Genomic DNA, 20,710 nt, shown 5'->3' on the forward strand with positions numbered 1-20,710 from the left:
AAAAACGGTGTCATGACGTTCGGTAATTATCGGAATACTTCCGAACATATTCGAACTTTGCCGAGTTCGAATTTGTACAATTTTCTTCGCAAAAGAGGGACGTCACATCTATATATACCGATTAATTAACTGAGACGACTACAATTGAAGAATTATGTACTGCTTCTTGGTTAAACTACCACAGTAGAGAAATCTGTACGGAATGATCCAGAAATATTCCGAATATAACCGAACAGCGCTTCTTGTGCAGCCATATTATTTGCAAAATGGCTGCCACTACAAGGGAAGGTAAGTAGATCAAATAAAATTGTTTTATTTTAAAGTATACAAGAACTTTTGCTGATAATTAAGTAATTCATCATGACACTAGAGTGAATAGAAGAGAATTGGGGCAAATCCATTCATTAAGCTCAACGATCTTGTCATGAAATCTGTATGTCATGGTGCAGCCTGCAGGTGAACAAAGTCGCACGTCGTCGCACTTTATGCGGGGAAATGTATCTGAAACGTAGCCCTGTCGTCTCCGGCAAGTTGCGTCGAAAAATCTCAGTCCGTAGATCTAATGATATAACACTTGCTTTTTAAGTTCTTCTCTAATAATCGTCTTGTTATGTTGGATATCAGCCACCTCAGTCTTAGATGTTAATATCTTCAGGTGGTAATATCGTCATTCTGAACCCTATAACATTCCAAAATACAGAAACGATAACACTCGCAACATACGTCACGTGTGTTTTTTGCCTCGCTCTCGCCATGCAGAGAACTTGGGTACACCCATACTGTCACACAAAACATGGCTTCGCCTTCCAATATTTAATGATTTCTAGGCTTCTCGGTTCGTTTTTTAGCCGGAAAATAAACCCATTTGAGCTGCACATGCTAGACTTATTTCTGTTGAGATTTGATACAAAAGTTTTCATGCCAAATTTTGGTTATCTTGATTTGAAATGCAGTCCTTCCAACCACTGTGAGACTGTGATAAGCACAACCTAAAAAAACCGTAGCGCCCGGCTCAGTTGGTAAATGCCTGTGGGAAACATATTGCTTCCAACTATACATTAACATTTTAAAATATACTCACCAACATAACATGGTAATAAGGGGTAGATAATGACACAATAGTGAAATTTGCAAAAAATGTCAGAGATTGTATTTCAGTAACACATAAAACATCCACTTATAAAAAAAGGCTGGAATATTGTCAAGTGTTTGAAAAATATTGATATTTTGCAGATTTTAGAAAATTGTATTGATTTACAAGCATCTGGTATTTCCCTACATTCATCATTACAGCCCCGTAATGCTGCCAAACGGTTTCTTTTATCTAATAAGCCCTAATCCTGCCAGTCGATCAAGGTCACTCTGATTAACATGTTGCCAAGACGCTGGCATTTAGGACTGTCATCCTGCCAAAATCAGTGAAATTTAGTCGTGTCTTATCAAATAGTTATATAAGTCCGTTGTACATACTATTGTATGCAGCTTTTAGTGGATGCAAACCGCCAAGCTGAGCACATTTGTCATAGTATGTTAAATTGCTCTAAGAAATACATGCATGTTAAACTTTTGCAAATTTGACGTGCCAATAAGGTGAAATAGGCTCTGGCTCGATGCAGCATTTTACTTACTGAGCAGAAGGCAGGTTACCGGCCTAACGGGAAGAGGTTGGCAGATTGTAGTGTGTAATATGGCAAGGTTCTTATACATTTTTAGAGTTGGAGCAGCAGATCCGAGATATCCAGTCTAAGAAGGCTCAACTACCAAAGTCTGGTATTGAGAAAGGGGACCGAGTTGAATTGGGAGTTGGTGGCCACTTTGATCAAGATATCTATGGCAGTGTCGGCAGTAGATTTGAAGGCTATGTGACATCAATTGCAACAAATGAAGCGGATGATGTGAGTAGTCCTGTTTTGTATGTATCGTAGACAATAAATGAGAATCGACTGCGGTATTACTGATCAGCTTTTAGTCTAGTATCAGCATTTCTTCTTTGCTTTTAGCTTGCCACATCCATAGCCTAGTTGAAAGAAGAGAAGCCCTATTGCCTTTCACCATACCGATTAACATACCAGATTTGGGCTAAACACTCTTTTGCCTGCTTTATTGTAGAAATTCTTTGCTGACAATGAGACACCAGCAGTTGTTTTGTAATGTTTAGAGCATGTTACCAGGATATGCAGTTATCTTAAATGATATGCAAGTTAGATTGTAAAATTATAAGTTGTATGATTTTATTTGTATTGTGCTTTTTAAACAAAAAAAAAATCACTATTTTGACATAAAACATTTCGTAAAATTAAATTTGAATTGTATTATGATTCAATTCAGGATGATGATGAAGAAGTTGGCCCTGGCACTTTGATGGGCAAAAGAAGCAACTACACTGCACCAGCCTCAGTGTTAAATGACATTCAACGAAGTGCTGTGGTAAGTTTTCACTGTACACTTTCAAGACATAGTTTTTATCAGCATACTTTGATTTGCTGTCATTGCTTTCACACTCTCACTTGTACTCGTCAAATAATTGGGTTTTGCATTTCAGCATCCACTGACCTATCATGGTGTTACTATTCTTCTACAACCAGTTCAGTGTTTGATCTAGGACTTCAAAAATAGGGGCCATTGTGGGCCCACTCCCTTGAAAAAAAGGGGCCATTGGCAAAAAAAGGGGGCCATGCTGGGCCCCTTGCAATTTTTAAAGAGGGCCCTTGTTGATCCCAACCAGCGGATAAAAAGTGGTCCCCCAGAATTATTAATCAAATTAAAATTGCAATTAATTGTTTTTAAAAGGCTTATAATGGACAGATTGGGTTGCCAGGCAACATTTGCAAAGACAGATTCCACTGTGTGCTGAAGGAATTGACAAAAAGGTGCAGTAGCTGTAACTGTTGATATTTTTCTTTCTGTGTGTCATCCAACAACGGCAGTTTTCTATTGAGCTTGAAGTAATTTCAATAGCATTCAGTTTGTCAACTACGTTTTTAGTTATTCATGTTTTAGTTGTAAAGTAAACCCTTATTGTTCACAATTTAATTTAGATTCAATTGTCAACAATACCACTGCTAGAAATAGAGTGGATATACAGACTTTGTTGACAAACTTGATTTTTTAAGAATTACAAAAACCATTTTGATACTCAGAATAAAAACACTGAAAGCAGCCTATTAAAAGTGACAGCTACTGTCCCTTTAATCAAATAATATGAAGTTACTGCAGTGACTGGCAGTTCACCCGCAAGAAGGATCTCTTCAAAAAGACAGACGTACAGGTGAGTCAACATTTAATAACACACTTTTATTCGTTTTTTTTTTTTCAAATTTTGACCATTTTCTCAACTCAATACTGATGATTATGCATATGTTTTATTGCAGACATGTACCATCAGCTACCATTCATCATGTCCATAGTACAGCCAGTGCCATTGTGACAGCCACTTCACCTGAGAGAAGAAAATATGATTTTTTTATTGAGCTGTAAACACTGAAATGCCAAATCTGATTTTAATAAAAATTTCACTTTAACATGTACCATTTAGTAGAGAGTAAAGGAATAAATAAAAAGAGGGGTAAATAAATTAAAAAAATAACTATTAAAAATGTTAAATGCTAGATTTTGGTATCCAGAGAAATAATAACTTAGATTTGAGAGCGTGCCCTTTATCTTATATTTCTTCAAAATTTCAAGTTTAGAGTAAAGGACTAAAATAAAATTTGGGGGTTCATGTAAATAAGTTGAAAAAAATAAATTATCAAACCTGTAAAATACTAGATTTACGTATACTAGAGAAAAATTAAACTGAGACAAAAACATTCACTCTCTTCTCCATTTGTTTGATGACAGAAATATGAAATATCTAAACCGTTTTTGTACGACTGGAAACCCCACGTGGCTACCACACTGGTATGCAAATCACTGCCAAACGAATAAATAAACAAGTGACTTGTCCTCGGAAACCGTAGCCAGTTTACAAACATAACCATTCCCTACCACTCGGATATTTTGATCACCCCAAGAAATGTCAGAAATTAGCGTCCACGACACCATGCACTGAATACCAGTCCCGGCCACTCCATCATGTAAAATAGTTATACCGTATCAGCATTGCTTGCTATTTGATCATAACGTACTACAGTCTAAGCTTACATATGGTAGCCTTACATATCGAAGTCAACGGTAAAATTCCAAAATTGTATTCACCTGCGGGGTGCGGTTGTGTTGCGAACCGGTAGCATCGGTCTGCGTGCCAGTTTCTGACACTTCCATCGTTGTATTGTACCTCCTTCATCGTCGGGCGTGGTGAGGAGACAAACCGACGGCTTTACAGATATAGCCACGGCATAGTAACCATCGTACCGCTGGCATAGCTACGCATGGCCTTCTGCACACGTCCCGTCAAAGACGTCATCCCAACTTACGTCATTGTCGCAAAATGTCGTGATTGAATATATACCACGTTACGGTAAATCCTCGTGTTGTCGTAGAGCATGGGCGTAAAACATAGTGGCCTGGCAGAAACAAACTACCAGGCGCCGGTCTTGAAATATTGCGCCCGAAATGGCGCCATGGCCTATGAAAATAGCGCCATAGCTGATTTTTTTGCGCAATGGCGCACTCTAGATCAAACACTGCCAGTTTGTCCACAACACTATTTCAATACACAAGATGTACTGCATTTGAACTCCCAAAGGTTCCATAGTGGTATGGTCTATTTGCAGCTTACCCCAAAATTGTACTGTAACCATATCGCATGTAACTCTATTTTTGACAGGATTATGATCCATTTGCTGAGCACCGTATACCAAAAATTGCAGACAGGGAGGATGAATATCGAGCGAGAAGACGTCAGATGATCATATCTCCAGAGAGACATGATCCATTTGCAGAGGGTAAGCTAAATCCTTCTTGTTCTTAAATTTTACAGTTAACTTTTTATGTACAAGGTATTTCTTGTCACTATTTTTGCATTTAGATGTGCTACTCTGTTTTTTAATGTGACCATGGTGTTAATTTAGACAAGGTTTTTAAGTCATTTATAAAAATGGAATGTGCCCAGTCCTCTCTTTTGGATATCATAATGAAAACTGGTAAATTTCAGTGCTTAAGTACAGTATGGTGATTCTGTAATTCAAAAGTTGCCTGGTTTGAAGTTTGTATTAAGTACAAGGCCAACCTGTCTAACAACAGCATTGCCACAGTATGTACCCTGGGACATAGATGAATCATTCAACATCATTCTGTAAAAACAAAAGAATACTTCTAATTGACAATGGAGATAAGACAATGGCAGCCTATCTCTAGCTTCACGACAATTTAGCATGGATCTCCTCAGGCTGTTCGCCAAACAATTGCTATGGCTTTCATGATAAACAGAGTTCAAGAACTCATCTTTGAACAAACCATGTGAAGTTCCATGATAAATTGTCGAGGTGCCAGTATGTCTTTCTCAATGTATGTTTATCAGTGAAAATTTGGTGCGGAAATTGCCTGTTAGGCTCTATTCAGTCATGTGTCACCAGCTAGTTATGTTTCATGACCAACCTGTTCTGAAAGTGATTTCTTGCACACAGAACTATGAAGGTGGTCTGGACATTACAAGTCTGAACAGCATTAAAAATTTGTGTTAGTGTACCATGCATAAACTCCAACAGTAAAAGGAAAATACTAATATTACTTCCCTAATTTTTTTCCCAAAACAGCATTGACTCATATATACCAACACAAGTACTCAGTCTTCAGCAGTCCTTAGTGTAAAATAAGTTGTGCTGGTCTGTTCAAGGAGGAGATGTTGGAAATGAGCTTTCATTTGATAGACAAAGTCAAATGAAAATTTTGTTGAGAAGTTGTTGCACTGCAAAAGTCATAATTGTTGAGAGAAAGTGTATATTATGGTTGTAGAAACTTGCTTGACAGAAAGCCAGAGATATTATCCATACCAAAGAAAAGAAGTTGTTTTGAATTTGAGCAGCGTACCTGAATGTGTGAAGATGTGCATGACCCCACTGTCAAAATTTACATATATGCCAGAGTTTGAGAAATTGATCAATTTACAGTGCAGTCTGTTTTTATGAGAGAGCTTTTTTCTGTGGTGATTTTATTTTTTCCTTGTGTAATGAAAGTACACTAACAGGCTTTGAAAGTTAACTTTAAGGCTACCTCTTGCAGACTTGTGAGTGTTAAACCAACCGAGTTGATCAACTGAGGTGAAGAACAGTACGTATCTACTGCCAACCCATCAAGGAGATCAAATGGCTTCAAAAACCAGTTTTTCTATTGTATCTTTACGCTCTGATGCTCTTTGATATGTTGTGTGATTTTGGTCCTTGTACAGCGTTTGACAAGTTTCATTTAAATTGTTGATTTATAATTAGCTAAAAATTGAAAACTTGCCTGTGTCAGTGCAAAATATGACATGTCCAATGTCTGTCAAGGACTTTATTGACTTGATCTTCATTATGCATCATGCTTTGTTCTGAGCTTGGACAGTGAAATTCCCCATGCATACGGTGCACAGCAAAGCTAGTAGAGTATTTGTATAGCTTGGTCATTCTTGTGCTCTTCTCAGTAGCTATCCTTACGTCATTACTAGGGATTCCAGAATGTGTTTGGACAGCTACTTCTGAATTGAGCCTCGATGGACAAGTTTTTCTGCAATCTTCACCTCTTTGCTGTGTGCCTGTATGCATCAAACAAAATAATAAATCAAATTTACCATTTATGGGAGTGATGATGTTTCTGTTTGGCAACGCTGTCTGAGCAGGGAGGGGATTTTATTTGGCATTACTTTACTAACCGCATCTCTCTCTTTTTCTGTTTTTGTGACTTTTTCTCTTTCTTTGTTCAGATGGCAAGACTCCGGATCCCAAAACACGTACCTATGCTGAAGTTATGGTTGAGCAAACTTTGAGAGCAGATCAGGTATGTTACCATATTCCTTAACATTCCAATACAAGTGGATGATTCCCATTGACAATGGATAAATAAAATGTGGTTATGGCCCATGAAACTCATCATGTTTGACCTTACACCCCCACCCTGAAATGAAAGCGTAGAAGTGTAAAATTGACACGACAAAATGATTGTAACTTCCCCCAAATATTAGAACAGACTGTTGAAAGTTCAAACTGCAGACAAGTGTTTGAGCGACAAAAATTTTAAAACAAAGTCTGAACAGTGATTTGAGTATCACAGATACATATAGTTTGTACAATAATAAAAAAGAAGCGAAACCCCCTCTCCTAAACTCAATAATGCTCAAGTGTTGTATTCACAAGCCCTGTTACATACTCCTTATAAACTAAATCTTCATATAAGAAAGGAAAATGTAGCTTAAAACTTCTCAACTTGTGCAAAGTACTTTGATGTAAATCTGTCATTAACTGCAAGGGCAATGCAATACTACCAAATGTTAAAGGTACATGACTTTCTTGCACGTTTCAGCTTGAAATAAGAAGCAAATTACATGAGAAGGCCAAGGCTGGTGAGTTGACAGCTGTGAATGGGGCTGTGCAAGTACCTGCAAAACCAGGTATGTATTGAAAGATTGGTGTGTTACTTTATAGAGGTCAGAGTATTCTCACTTTATGATCTGAAAGATGCTCTGTTCTTGGAGTCAGATGGCACTCATATTGTTCCCAGCATCTGTAATTGCTAACTCTTATGATGGTTGGCTTCGTTTTTGGTCCATCATGCCAGCTCAGAGAGGACTGGCAAACACTGTGACATACAGTGAGTTGAAAATGTCAGAAAGTATCATGCAAGTGACACTGACAACAATTTTCATATGATTACTCACACAGATGAACCTACAGTATTGACATAGATGAACTTTTAAGTTTGTTGTAGATGCATTTCTAGTTAAAGTCAATAGTCAGCCCCAATCTTGCAGTGTACATGTCAATTTTATCCTTCAAATATTAGGAAAATGACAGTTTAAAATTTGATCATCTGATAATTTATATTGCTTGTTAAAAGGTCATTGGAACCTTTTTTATGAACATGAAAATCCTTCAATTTTATCATCTTATTTCTGTCTTATAATCTTGTATCAGCCTGTAAGTTACCATCTTTTTTTCTGTCTATCCTTCAGCAAAGAAACGTCGTTGGGATCAACCAGGTGAAGAGACACCAGGCGCAACACCAAAGAAGAAAACTTCAAGTTGGGATCAGGCAGAAGTAAGTACTTCAGTTTAAAACTTTGATTTGTTAACTCTCACCTTTTATCATTTCTGTTCTAGTCTGCTACTCTCTGGGCATGTTAGATTGTATTTCCTGACTCTCAAAGAGTTGCAGAAAGAGCACAAAATATGCTATCATTGAATTGGTAGCAAGTACCTGTAGTCAGAAACATGGTCATGTTTGCAAAGTAAGGAACCTAGTAAGAGAAGTAGTAAGTACCTTAAGAAGCTTTTGCATCCTGTGCAGAAGAATTTCAAAATACTTCACAAATGCATGTTTATTGGTCTTCATCACTCTGTTGAAGGACTTCATCAACCATACGTATGTTTTCCTTTTCAGTCTACAACACCAGCACACACTCCATCCAGCACTCGCTGGGATGAAACACCAGGTCGTCCAAAAGGTAGTGAGACACCCGGTGCCACACCTGGTGTCAGCACACGTGTTTGGGATGCAACACCAGGTCACCTGACCCCTGGCCATGTCACTCCGGGTCACACAGGTGGTCATGCAACACCAGGTCACAGTGCAACACCAAGTGCTAGGAGAAACAGATGGGATGAAACACCAAGAACAGAAAGAGGTGAGAGGGGCTGTCAAATAATGTTGCTTTTGTCACAGAAAACTTTTTTACGTATTTTGCAGTGGTCCAGACATCTAACCAGTCTTTGTGTTAATATATCAGAATCAATTGAGGTGTTTGGAATTACGCAAGCAGTCAATCAAACAAAAACAGAAAGAGTTTTTCATGGTTTCAGAAATTTAAGTTGGACGTCTCAAATTCATGTCGATCTGAATATTAGAATGTATCAATAAGTTGTCCAAATGGTTAGTCTATAAACCCTAGTTTCAAGCTACTAAAATGAATATTGCATATTTATTTAGCCAAGGCAACTGCATGGATGCTATGATTGTCCTTCCTGGATTTGACCCCATAGATAAACAGTGACATATGGGTGCATCATGCACATGTTTGTGGTTTTCCTTGTGGCCCAGTCGGGTAAGGTATGTTGAGACGGCCATTTTGGGAAAGTGTCAAACTTCATCAGTAGCTGTAAAATCTTACACTTCTGCTGGTGAAATTTCCCCAAGTATATACTGAATGGAAGAAACTGATTTGTATTTTATGATTTTGTCGTTTTACTCATCCAGAAACCCCTGGTCATGGTAGTGGTTGGGCTGAAACACCCCGCACAGATCGTGGGGATACCATAACAGAGACTCCAACACCAGGTGCTTCATCAAGAAGACGATCACGTTGGGATGAGACCCCTGCCAATCAAATGGGTGGTTCCACACCTGTCATGGTGCAAGGTGTGACACCTACAGGACAGAAAGCCATGGCAATGGCCACTCCAACACCAGGTAAGAATAGCCAAGTAATGTTATAATGTTGCTTTAAAAGATGGACCATGATATGACACTACCTTGGCATGAACCAAAGCCAACATCACATTTGAAAGAAGTATATTCATTGGACATTCCATTGTAAGAAAAGTGGAAATAGTTTCAGTTATCTGTAGGGTGTGAATATCCATGGTATGAAATTAGGAATGGCCCTTTACAGACAGTGGATTAGTGATTAAAAATCATTTGGCATTTTTTATCAGTTTCAGCCATGTCAGAGTTTGCTGTAAATAGAACAGTTGGCAAGAAATATAACAAATTCAAATTGTCTTATTGCAATGCAGGTCACTTGATGCAGATGACACCAGAACAGATGCAGGCCTACAGGTGGGAGAAGGAAATTGATGAGAGAAACAGACCATGGACTGACGAAGAACTCGATTCCCTCTTCCCAGAGGGATACAAAGTCTTGCCACCACCAGCAGGATATGTCCCAATCAGAACTCCGGCCCGTAAACTGACAGCCACTCCGACACCTATGAGTGGCACACCAGGTTTCCGCATTCAGGTGGAGGACCCCTCAGCCATCATGGTTTGGAGCAGCCTCCAGGAAACTTACCGTTCTTGAAACCAGATGATGCACAGTATTTTGACAAGTTACTGGTAAGATTTCATCTCAAGATAGTAAGGATTTCCCTTTTTTGGAATCTGCTCATGCCTCAAAGCGTATGTCATCAGTGCTGTTCTGTAGGATATATTCATATTCATCAACCATGAAAAGTCATTTTAAAAGGAATAAGTAATATCACAAAGATTGGATCATGTGGGTAAAACATGCATTCAGTAAGTTGTCAGACATACGCTACAAGTTTCATGTATATGTTTTGTTGTAAATGCATCTGTTGATATTCTAACACCATTGTCAAATGCAGTGTTTTTCAGGTGTTCTCTTCTGGCATTATATATTTATCTTCCGTTATTGGCAGAAAGACAATCCTACACTTTTTTCATCTTGATTAACAAATTGATGTACAACATTATGCTTGTGTGTTTTAGGTTGATGTTGATGAAAGCACACTAAGTCCAGAAGAATTGAAGGAGAGGCGTATCATGAAACTGCTTCTGAAGATCAAGAATGGAACCCCTCCAATGCGTAAAGCAGCTCTGCGTCAGATCACAGACAAGTCAAGAGAATTCGGTGCAGGCCCATTATTCAATCAGATCTTACCACTACTGATGTCTCCAACTTTAGAAGATCAAGAGCGTCACTTGTTAGTGAAAGTTATCGACAGAATTTTATACAAACTTGATGACTTGGTCAGACCCTATGTGCACAAGGTGAGTGTACAATAACTGTGTTTTCCCTGGCCCCCAGCTTTCTGAAGTTATCGAACGAAACCATTTATCAGCCGTGAAATTGCTATGTGTAATTTTAATGCCCATCAAAATGCATAAGTATGTATGCATTCAAATGTTTATCTTACATGCTGTACAAAACAACACACTTTTGTGTACAGTGTTGTTAATTTGAGTATAAGTGAATGATTCAACTTACTATTTTGCTTTATTCCAGATCCTTGTCGTCATTGAACCATTGTTGATTGATGAAGACTACTATGCCCGTGTTGAAGGTCGTGAGATCATTTCCAACTTGGCAAAGGCTGCCGGGTTGGCCACCATGATCTCAACCATGCGTCCTGATATTGACAACTTGGATGAGTACGTACGTAACACAACAGCCCGTGCCTTCGCTGTGGTAGCCTCTGCCCTTGGTATACCGTCTCTGATGCCTTTCTTGAAGGCTGTGTGCAGGAGTAAGAAATCCTGGCAGGCTAGACATACCGGTATTAAGATTGTACAGCAGATTGCTATTCTCATGGGATGTGCCATATTGCCTCATTTGAGGAATTTAGTGGAGATCATAGAACATGGTGAGTGAAATCCACATTCTTCTGTTGACGAACTCTAATTACTCACAAGTATCATATGGGTGTAGAGTATTAACTCTTCATCAAATTTTTGTTTCCTATTGTTCTAATGAATGAGCTGTTGATGCACAGCAAAGACGTTTTCCCCATCATGGATGCACTAAAAGTGTTGATCAGAAAAATTGATTCATAGCAATTTGTATATGATGAGGCAATATCCGAGCTTGAGATGCAAGTGCAGTTCTGGTTGTAGAATGTGTTTTAGCCCATCTGCTATCTAATCCATAGTGTGATTTGTAAAATGTTGACTGCTCAGGGTCATCTAAATAATTTAGGTCACATGGATCACATGGTTCCAAATAGCAAGTAAATTTTACATATAGAATGTCTGCTTTTACAGGTCTTGTTGATGAACAACAGAAAGTCCGTACCATCACTGCTTTGGCTTTGGCTGCGTTGGCAGAAGCGGCTACTCCGTACGGTATTGAATCCTTTGACAGTGTACTCAAACCACTGTGGAAAGGTATCAGACAGCACAGAGGAAAGGTGAGTCATCATTCTGTATAGCAAACAGTAGTTAAATGGAACCACATGGTCATAAGTAGTTAACTCCAATGATTTCTTCTTTCCAACAATATTGATACCCTGCATCCATGGAATGAACTGTCAAATTTTCTAAGTAAAGTGTGATATTCATGAGGTCATTATTTTGGAGAATGCTTTATCGTATCATACCATTGATATCTTATCACATCTAAACACACTGCTGTGAGATGACTTTGAAGCAAATTCCTGTGGAATGGTGTCAGGTGAACCATATTTGAGACAAGATTTTAAAATACAAAATGAATGGTATCACAGTGATAATCGCATTTTCTCAGGGCTAAAAAAATTAAAACTAGAATTTGCTCTCAGTTACATCTGACGAGCCCTTCCAATACAAGACTTTTGTAAATCTCCAGTGTTTTCGATAGAGTGAACTGCACTGTGTATTCGAAAATTGAGTGAAAACAGGTTTAACAGTCTCACTTTATATGCAAATATAATTACACCGTGTACATTTTTGAATAAACATGACCATAGTACCTATTTCACCAAAAGTGTAGAAATAATGTGTGTAGAATATTGAATGGATGGACTGTTACAACTGCAAAGCAATATCTTTTCAGGGTCTGGCAGCTTTCTTGAAGGCTATTGGTTACCTGATCCCCTTGATGGACGCAGAGTACGCCAACTACTATACCAGGGAAGTCATGTTGATTTTGATCCGAGAATTTCAGTCTCCGGATGAGGAAATGAAGAAGATTGTGTTGAAAGTAGTGAAGCAGTGTTGCGCCACAGATGGTGTGGAGTCACAGTATATCAAGGATGAAATCCTACCACACTTTTTCAAACATTTCTGGCAGCATAGAATGGCTTTGGAAAGGAGAAATTACAGACAGGTTAGTATGACAGCATGTTTATTCTTTCATTCGATCACATTTGTGCGTGACCATGAATCCTATCAGTAGCTTTTCTAAGACCTGCATTTCAGACATTTCTCCAAGGTCAAGACGCATGAGAAAATGATCTATTGCAGCTTTTAGAATGTACCTCATGAAAGGAAAGGGATGACTTGTTGTGTTTGATGGTTTCTATTGTGTCTCTAGCTTTTCCAAATTTTAGCTGTTCTTTTCCAAAGACGTACACCCATATATGTACATCTTTGGTGTACTGTAGAAACAATCAAAGCTTTTGTACATGGTACATTATATCAAAAAATTGCTGCTGCAGGTGTATGTATATATTGGTACAGTGCAACTTAGAAATAATATTTTACTTCTTCTTCTGTACTCTCACAGCTTGTTGACACTACAGTTGAGTTGGCCAACAAAGTAGGGGCAGCAGAGATCATTGGCAGGATAGTTGATGACTTGAAGGATGAAGCTGAACAGTATCGTAAGATGGTGATGGAAACCATTGAAAAAATCATGGGTAATCTTGGCGCAGCAGACATTGACTCCAGGCTAGAAGAACAGCTTATTGATGGTATCTTGTATGCGTTCCAGGAACAGACAACTGAGGTGAGATTCTTCTCTTATGGTTCATATGAGAATATTTATCAGTTTGGAAAATTTTTTCATATGATTTCAAAACCCAATGCAGGTCAGTAGTTTTTGACAGGGCCATCTGTATTCCAAAGATTCATAGGATGGTGTGGTTTCTTACCTTTAACATGTTTCTCTAAGAAAGTATCTTTGTAATACCAGATTGTAAAGACTGATTTAGAAAGACTTGTAGGGACATAAAGGACAAGCTACCATAGAAGTAGTAATTCACCATTGTAACCTCATTCCTCCCTCCTTAATTGTTAGTTGAAAGGAGGGCATTGTTATTTGCTGTAATGTGTTTGCATTTGTTTTTGTCAATAAAAAATTATTATCACTCTCTTTCAGGATGTTGTAATGTTGAATGGGTTCGGTACCGTTGTCAATGCACTTGGCAAGAGAGTGAAGCCATACTTACCACAGATCTGTGGTACAATTCTATGGCGTCTCAACAACAAGGCTGCTAAAGTCAGACAACAGGCTGCTGATCTCATCTCCAGAATTGCTGTGGTCATGAGGACATGTCAAGAGGCAAGTACTGACAGCAGATTTCATGGTATTTTTAGTCCCCACTGACAAAGTCTAGGGGGACTTATAGATTTGGTCATGCCTGTGCGTGCGTCAGTATGTCCATGCATCCGTTCACATAGAGTTCTAAGAGATGCCTGGGGCAATACCTTTCAAACTTGTTGATTCTTAAATACAACAATAAAAGCTATAAAAAGACAGTGATTAGCCATTATAAATCAGTGCCTTTATATCAAGGGATAACAGAACTTCTCGTGTTACCTAACCTTTATCGAAGTTTCCAAATCTTAGCACAAACATTAATGGGTACGATATGAATTAAGTTGTATATTCACTTGAATGGAATGGTAGCAATTACAATACTACATGCTAGGTAACATCAGCTCTGAATTCAACCTTTCACCTCAAATCCCAAATCCAAGTATACATGACCAAACCACAAAAAACAAAAAAGAATGAGACCAAATTATGGTTAAAGGTCTGGTGAAATGCCCATGTTGCAAAATCACAAAAATACAGTTGATGGTCTATAAAACAGTCACATTCATTTCTTTTTTCGTTTAGCGCGCGTGATTATGAAATATGGCAATAGAAAAATGCAATGTGGGCGTGTCCCCCGAGCCTCTCCAGTCGACTTTTTTCGGCTTTCCGAAGTTTGCCCGACGCCGTATCTCATAACGGGAAGTAAGGTATTTCACACCTCCGTAAGCTCCCCGCGTGGGGTAACTTCTAGGAGTTCCGCTTACATGATCAGGACAGTGTCCTCCTTCACTATGGGAAGACGTTGTTCTTTTGGTGGCTTTGACAGCGGCAAGAACGTGAACGGCTCAACTGTAAACTTTTTCAAGTTCCCGTCAAGTGTTTTGAGTGTTTGAACCGTAATATGCTTGTCTCTTCTGGTTCTAACGATCGGCTGAGCCTTGCCTCACACAGAAGGTTGGTTGGGACCGCGATGCAAACCAACTGCATAAACACCAACACTGAACGTTGAGACTACCATTAAAACGAACAACAATACGGAACGTAGAGATCGCGATACAAATCATGGAGGTTGAGTCCTCCATGATACTAATCGATAGCAACACGGAACGAGTCGTTGGGACGGCGGTTAAAATGAAAAACAACGGGGAATACCGGACCACGAGGACCGCCATGCAAATCGACCGCAACATGGAAGCATCTAGACCGCAATGCAAATCAACTGCAACACCGAACCTTGTGGCCTTGATTTAAATGCGTATATGTCTGCTATGTATAGCAAAAGTTTGAATTCTCGTGAGCGAGCGTTCCTATGCCTGCTGTACACTAGACAAAATGACGTCAAATTTATCGCGAGGGCTCGATTGCGTGTGCCTAAGTTTCAATTCTCGCGAGAGCCATTTATGCATGCTGTACACTAGACTAAATGACGTCAAGTCTCTCGCGAGACTTGGCTTCATTGCAAATGCGTACGACGGAAAGAACGCAATAATACGGAAGTAGATACAGTTTTTGCGAATCGCCGAGAGAGAAGCGCAGATCAACAAAAGACTAAAAAAAAGCCACGTTTTTTCTTTATTTTGCCATATTTTTTAAACAAAAATCACTTTCGCCACTGTGGCGAATTAGGATCGATTTTTATCGCCACTTCGGATTTCGATTCGCATTGGCGAACGTGGCAAATGGGCAGCGCGAACACTGTTTTGTTAGCGGATACCAGGCAGAGATAAGGCGGCGTGGGACCGCTATTCGATGTAAATGAACACACCTGTGACGTCACAGACGGCCAACCATGATCCCAGCTGAGGGCGTGACCTGAGTGTCGCAAAATGACCCCATGAAAGCCGCGCACAGAAATATCAAAAAAATTAACACTCGCGCGTACTTTTAGGTTGCAATTCTGTTGCGAGTGTAATAGTATTGCCCCCCTGGAAGATATTCAGTCACACGAACGGGACCATTTCACCAGACCTTTAAGAGCATGTTGATTTTCAGTAGGACAATGAGTCCTAGAGAAGATAAACATATTTATTCATGCAAGTGATCTTCTTATAGATTTGTCTCAGTCTTTGAAGAATTTTCCTTGAGGTACATAGAGAGAGCAGCTCTCTTAATGTCTATTTTGCAGGTCAAAGAGATGGTATTTGATATTTGGGTATTCTGTGACATACTACAGTATTCATTATTGCATTCTAACTTTGGTATTGTTGTATATTGATAACAGGAAAAACTGATGGGCCATTTAGGTGTAGTGTTATACGAATACCTGGGAGAGGAATACCCTGAAGTGTTGGGTAGTATCCTAGGAGCGCTGAAGGCCATTGTCAATGTCATTGGAATGCACAAGATGACACCACCAATCAAAGATTTACTGCCACGTCTGACACCCATCTTGAAGAACAGGTGAGTTTATTACCTCAGAGTGCTAAGTCTGGAATGTATGTTCCATTTCTTACTCAATATTTCTCATCCATTCAATTCAGTCGTTGTGAGTCCTACAAGATTTTGAGTTCTAGGCAGACCACTCACAGATCTTTCCCAAATGAACACACTGTACACTGGTATCATACTTTTCATCTATTTAATCTTCCAGGCATGAGAAGGTACAAGAGAACTGCATTGATCTGGTTGGCAGAATCGCTGACAGAGGTTCTGAGTATGTGTCGGCACGTGAATGGATGAGAATCTGTTTTGAGTTGCTGGAATTGCTTAAAGCTCACAAGAAAGCAATCAGGCGAGCCACTGTCAACACATTTGGCTACATTGCAAAGGCTATTGGGTAAGTGCCAGTCCTGCATGTGCACCTTGTTTCAGTGATGTTGTCACTGAAGAGCATATTTGTCATATTACTTGTTTTGGCGTGTGGTTGGATTTGAATCTGTCAAGTGACATTTTATATAAACACGGTTTACTTGATTAACATCAAGAAAGCCTCATTCATGTAGTTGTCAGGTATACATTAGATTTAGAGTCAAGACAGTTTTGATAATAATGAAAACTGTGTATTACATTGATACTTTCAACAATAATGGGATAATAATGTGATAAATCATTTATTGTGTTTGTTTTGCAGCCCACATGATGTACTGGCCACTCTTCTCAACAACCTGAAGGTACAAGAACGTCAGAACCGTGTGTGTACTACGGTAGCTATAGCCATTGTTGCCGAGACCTGTTCACCATTTACAGTACTGCCAGCACTGATGAATGAGTACAGGGTGCCAGAATTGAACGTCCAAAACGGTGTTCTCAAGTCACTGTCCTTCCTCTTTGAGTATATCGGCGAAATGGGAAAAGACTACATTTATTCTGTGGCACCATTATTAGAAGATGCACTCATGGACAGGTTTGTTGTATTCTTTGCCATCATATTACTCTGAAAAACACAAAATCAAAAATAATTAATTATTTCTTAATGCAAATGTTAACTTCCCATATTTATCTATGCAGTTGATTCATAGCTGCACAATTAGTATATTTTTAATACTACAGTTTGAAAAGCTGCCATCTTTGACATCACTTGTACTGTCTTTTACTGATTCTGAACCTTAAAGAGAGGTATTTGCCATCTGTGAAGAGGCAAACCAAATATATTTGACATAGATGAATAGCTAAGTAAACAAAAAGTTTACGTGCACCTGCTATAACTAGCAATAAATGTAAGACTTCACAGTCACAGTCACAGGTTCCATAAAATATCAAACCATTTCCATAAGTTGGCTTCATTAACAGTGTTTACATGTCTTTTTCCACACAGAGACCTTGTTCACAGACAGACTGCATGTGCAGCTATCAAACACATGGCACTTGGTGTGTATGGATTTGGCTGCGAGGATGCACTGATTCATTTACTCAACTACGTCTGGCCCAATATATTTGAGACGTCACCTCATGTGATTCAGGCTGTGATGGATGCAGTGGAAGGCCTCAGGGTTGGGCTTGGTGCAATCAAACTCTTACAGTATACCATGCAAGTAAGTTGCATTTGATAATTTGTACACTCACTGGCTACAGTATGTCATGCTTTAGGTGTGTCTGTGACATGTTTCATGCTATTTGTCTTCAAGATATGTCCTGGAGAAACAGTTTTTGTGTTCCTTCAGATATTTCTGTGATCAGTTTGTAGAAATAGTAGAATGCTTAAACATGAAATAGATGACCTTTGTGTTCTTAAATCTTCTCCCATACTCTAAAAGAATATAAGTGATTTGTGAAATTAATTCTGAATTGTATTCAAATGAATGGCACATAGTCAAAAAAAGCCATTAACTGGATAAAAGTCGATGTGCAAATATATATGTATGTAAATGTAGCCCAATTCCTTTATCACATTTCTCCCTGGCATTTCTGTCATATTACCGTCTCGTAAAAGGATCTTGTACAACCATCAACAATATAAAGGTTTGTGTTTCCCATTATTATATTACCACAAGTGCCTGCATTCGCAAATAATTGAACACAAAGTTTCTTGATACTTCACATTGTCAGTGGGATTAGATAGTCTCTTGTACAATGACCTAATGAAAACCCTAATCTCTTATTTTTTTCTCCTTTCTTCATTTTCAGGGATTGTTTCATCCAGCTAGGAAGGTTCGAGATGTGTATTGGAAGATCTACAACACCTTGTACATTGGTGCACAGGATGCTCTTGTGGCTGGTTACTGCAGGGTCACAAATGAGGAGAAGAGCACATATGTACGAAATGAACTGGATTACTTCCTGTAGTTGCCGCTGTAGTTCCTGTATAATGATGATGTATGTCCACTGCATGATGATCATTTCACAGACTCTACTGCTTTAATACCTTTAGCATGCCATATCATACCATCATTTGTCATTCTCCGCGCACACTGACTCACAGAAAATGTTTTTGTGACACAAGATTTCACAATTAAAATGCTGTGGCAGTGACATTTTGCTGTTGTGAAGCAATCAATGAAATTTCTCTTTGCACAGTGACGTCAGCATTCATGAATCATTTCAGTCTCTGTGACTGGCTTCTAGCTTCTGCAATGTCAAGTAAAACTGTATGTGAACTTCTGGCCATGTACCAGTCAAGTAAAATTTTACATTCAGTCCAACATGCGTTAAATTCTATCGTTTTCAACAATGCAGCAACTGCATTCGTGTCACATGCATTTATTCACATGCATTTATTCACAGCTTTCAGATATTCTTATGGAAGCCATAGAAACTTACATTGAAGAATAGTGTCAAAACTGATGTGATATTTTTTCAGTAGGTATTGCGTGAAGAAAAAAAACTTTTTCAATGAAAGATTTTGTACATTTTCCCAATCATATTCCACATGAATATTCATGAGTGATGCTGTTAGTGCAATTAGTGTCAATTCCCTGTAAAGTTATTCAGTTTGTGAGTAGTAGCGGTCTTACATTCACTTTTTTGACATTGATACATGGAGATGAGCGTTGTACTGTAATGTCAGTTTTATCGTCAACTTCTCATGGAGTCTTGTCCTAAATCAGTACATCTAAAAGTATAGGGGTATGTACATGTTACATGGTGATGCAAATCAGAGTCAGATTTTGAGTGTTTGCTGGCAAAGGAGTATACTGAGAGAGCTGTGTTAATGTAGAAATCATGTTGATAGTAATGATTTTATGTTCTTCTTTGTTTCCATGTATTTTCTTGTATTTACTAGTTAATCAATAAACTTGATACAAAAAAAAGGAAATTTCGTCGTATTGTAATGATATTTTGCTGTCTTAACCTGCCTTGGCTCCCATTTTGTATCATTCCATTGAGGTGTCGGGTTCTGTTTAGACTTACATTAAGTGCCAGAAGGTGTAACTTTCGATGAGTTTTCACTGTTTTTGTTCACAGTGTCAACCATAGTTTTGTTGTTCCATTCTCCAAAGCATGTCAACTAAGCCTGTACATGTGGAAATTGCATTGTTATTTTTGACAAGTGAACTCTGGTCCAGTTTAGAATTCAAATTTGAACAATAATCGCATGTTACATGTAGAGATGCTGTGTTAACAACCAAAACTGTTAGTGGTTCAACATGCTTTAAGGGGTTGAACAAGAACTTGAAATACCCAAATCAATAAAAGTGGTGAAAAGATCATCAGAGATCACAGCCACTGGCCATTGAAAGAGAACTCTACTCTCTAGCCAATCATAGCAAATCTGTGATTATTACTTTGGAACTGTGCTGAAAAGTACATCCCAGCTCCAAAATGTTTGTATAAGCTACTGGTGTTGTACAAGTCAAAATGGCTGACATGCCTCTGCTCCTGAAATTGGTATAATGTTTGTGGTTTAAGGAACTTAAATTACCAGTAGTGATAGGTGCATGGTTAAAGTGTGACTGTAAGCGTCCCTCCACAAAGTGATTGAGATTGGGCAAATATAAAAACCTGAGACGAGCTAGGGACAACCAGACCTCCTGCTAAGTCACATGTGTAAGTCCAACTAGACGTATACCATTTAGGACATAAGTTTGTGTCCTAAACCCAGCGTCGCTCACGTTGATTGGTAGGTCTTATTTAAATAATAACAAATGAGAGCGAGGGCAATATCACGATTTATTGCCTGCCCAAGGGATGGTGGTCATGATCAAAATATTGATGATGCCCGAGCCGTAGGCGAGGGCATCATCAGTATTTCGATCATGACCACCAGCCCGAGGGCAGGCAAAAAAA

The 20,710-nt window shown here is 38.8% G+C and overlaps 1 protein-coding gene and 1 long non-coding RNA gene across 2 annotated transcripts; one reads left to right on the plus strand and one right to left on the minus strand.

Annotated features, from left to right (window-relative positions):
• The first annotated feature begins 116 nt into the window (after positions 1-116).
• On the plus strand, positions 117-19,739 carry LOC139140535 (splicing factor 3B subunit 1-like). The gene is given in 22 exon segments (XM_070709870.1): positions 117-288; positions 1,714-1,895; positions 2,329-2,427; positions 4,769-4,886; positions 6,842-6,915; positions 7,438-7,525; positions 8,087-8,172; positions 8,515-8,758; positions 9,328-9,540; positions 9,867-10,115; positions 10,118-10,185; positions 10,579-10,860; positions 11,096-11,453; positions 11,851-11,996; positions 12,620-12,892; positions 13,292-13,513; positions 13,886-14,068; positions 16,269-16,447; positions 16,638-16,823; positions 17,118-17,390; positions 17,802-18,018; positions 18,611-19,739. Coding segments are annotated over 22 exon segments (3,921 nt in total). The 5' UTR covers positions 117-266; the 3' UTR covers positions 18,770-19,739.
• Positions 3,274-4,281, minus strand: LOC139140539 (uncharacterized). The gene is made up of 2 exons (XR_011554014.1): positions 4,198-4,281; positions 3,274-3,439 (listed from the first exon to the last, which is right to left on the minus strand). It is a non-coding gene; the product is annotated as an uncharacterized lncRNA (long non-coding RNA).
• Positions 19,740-20,710: the final 971 nt, after the last annotated feature.

Source organism: Ptychodera flava, chromosome 9, assembly GCF_041260155.1.
Source record: "Ptychodera flava strain L36383 chromosome 9, AS_Pfla_20210202, whole genome shotgun sequence".
In the NCBI taxonomy this organism is placed as follows: Eukaryota; Metazoa; Hemichordata; class Enteropneusta; family Ptychoderidae; genus Ptychodera; species Ptychodera flava.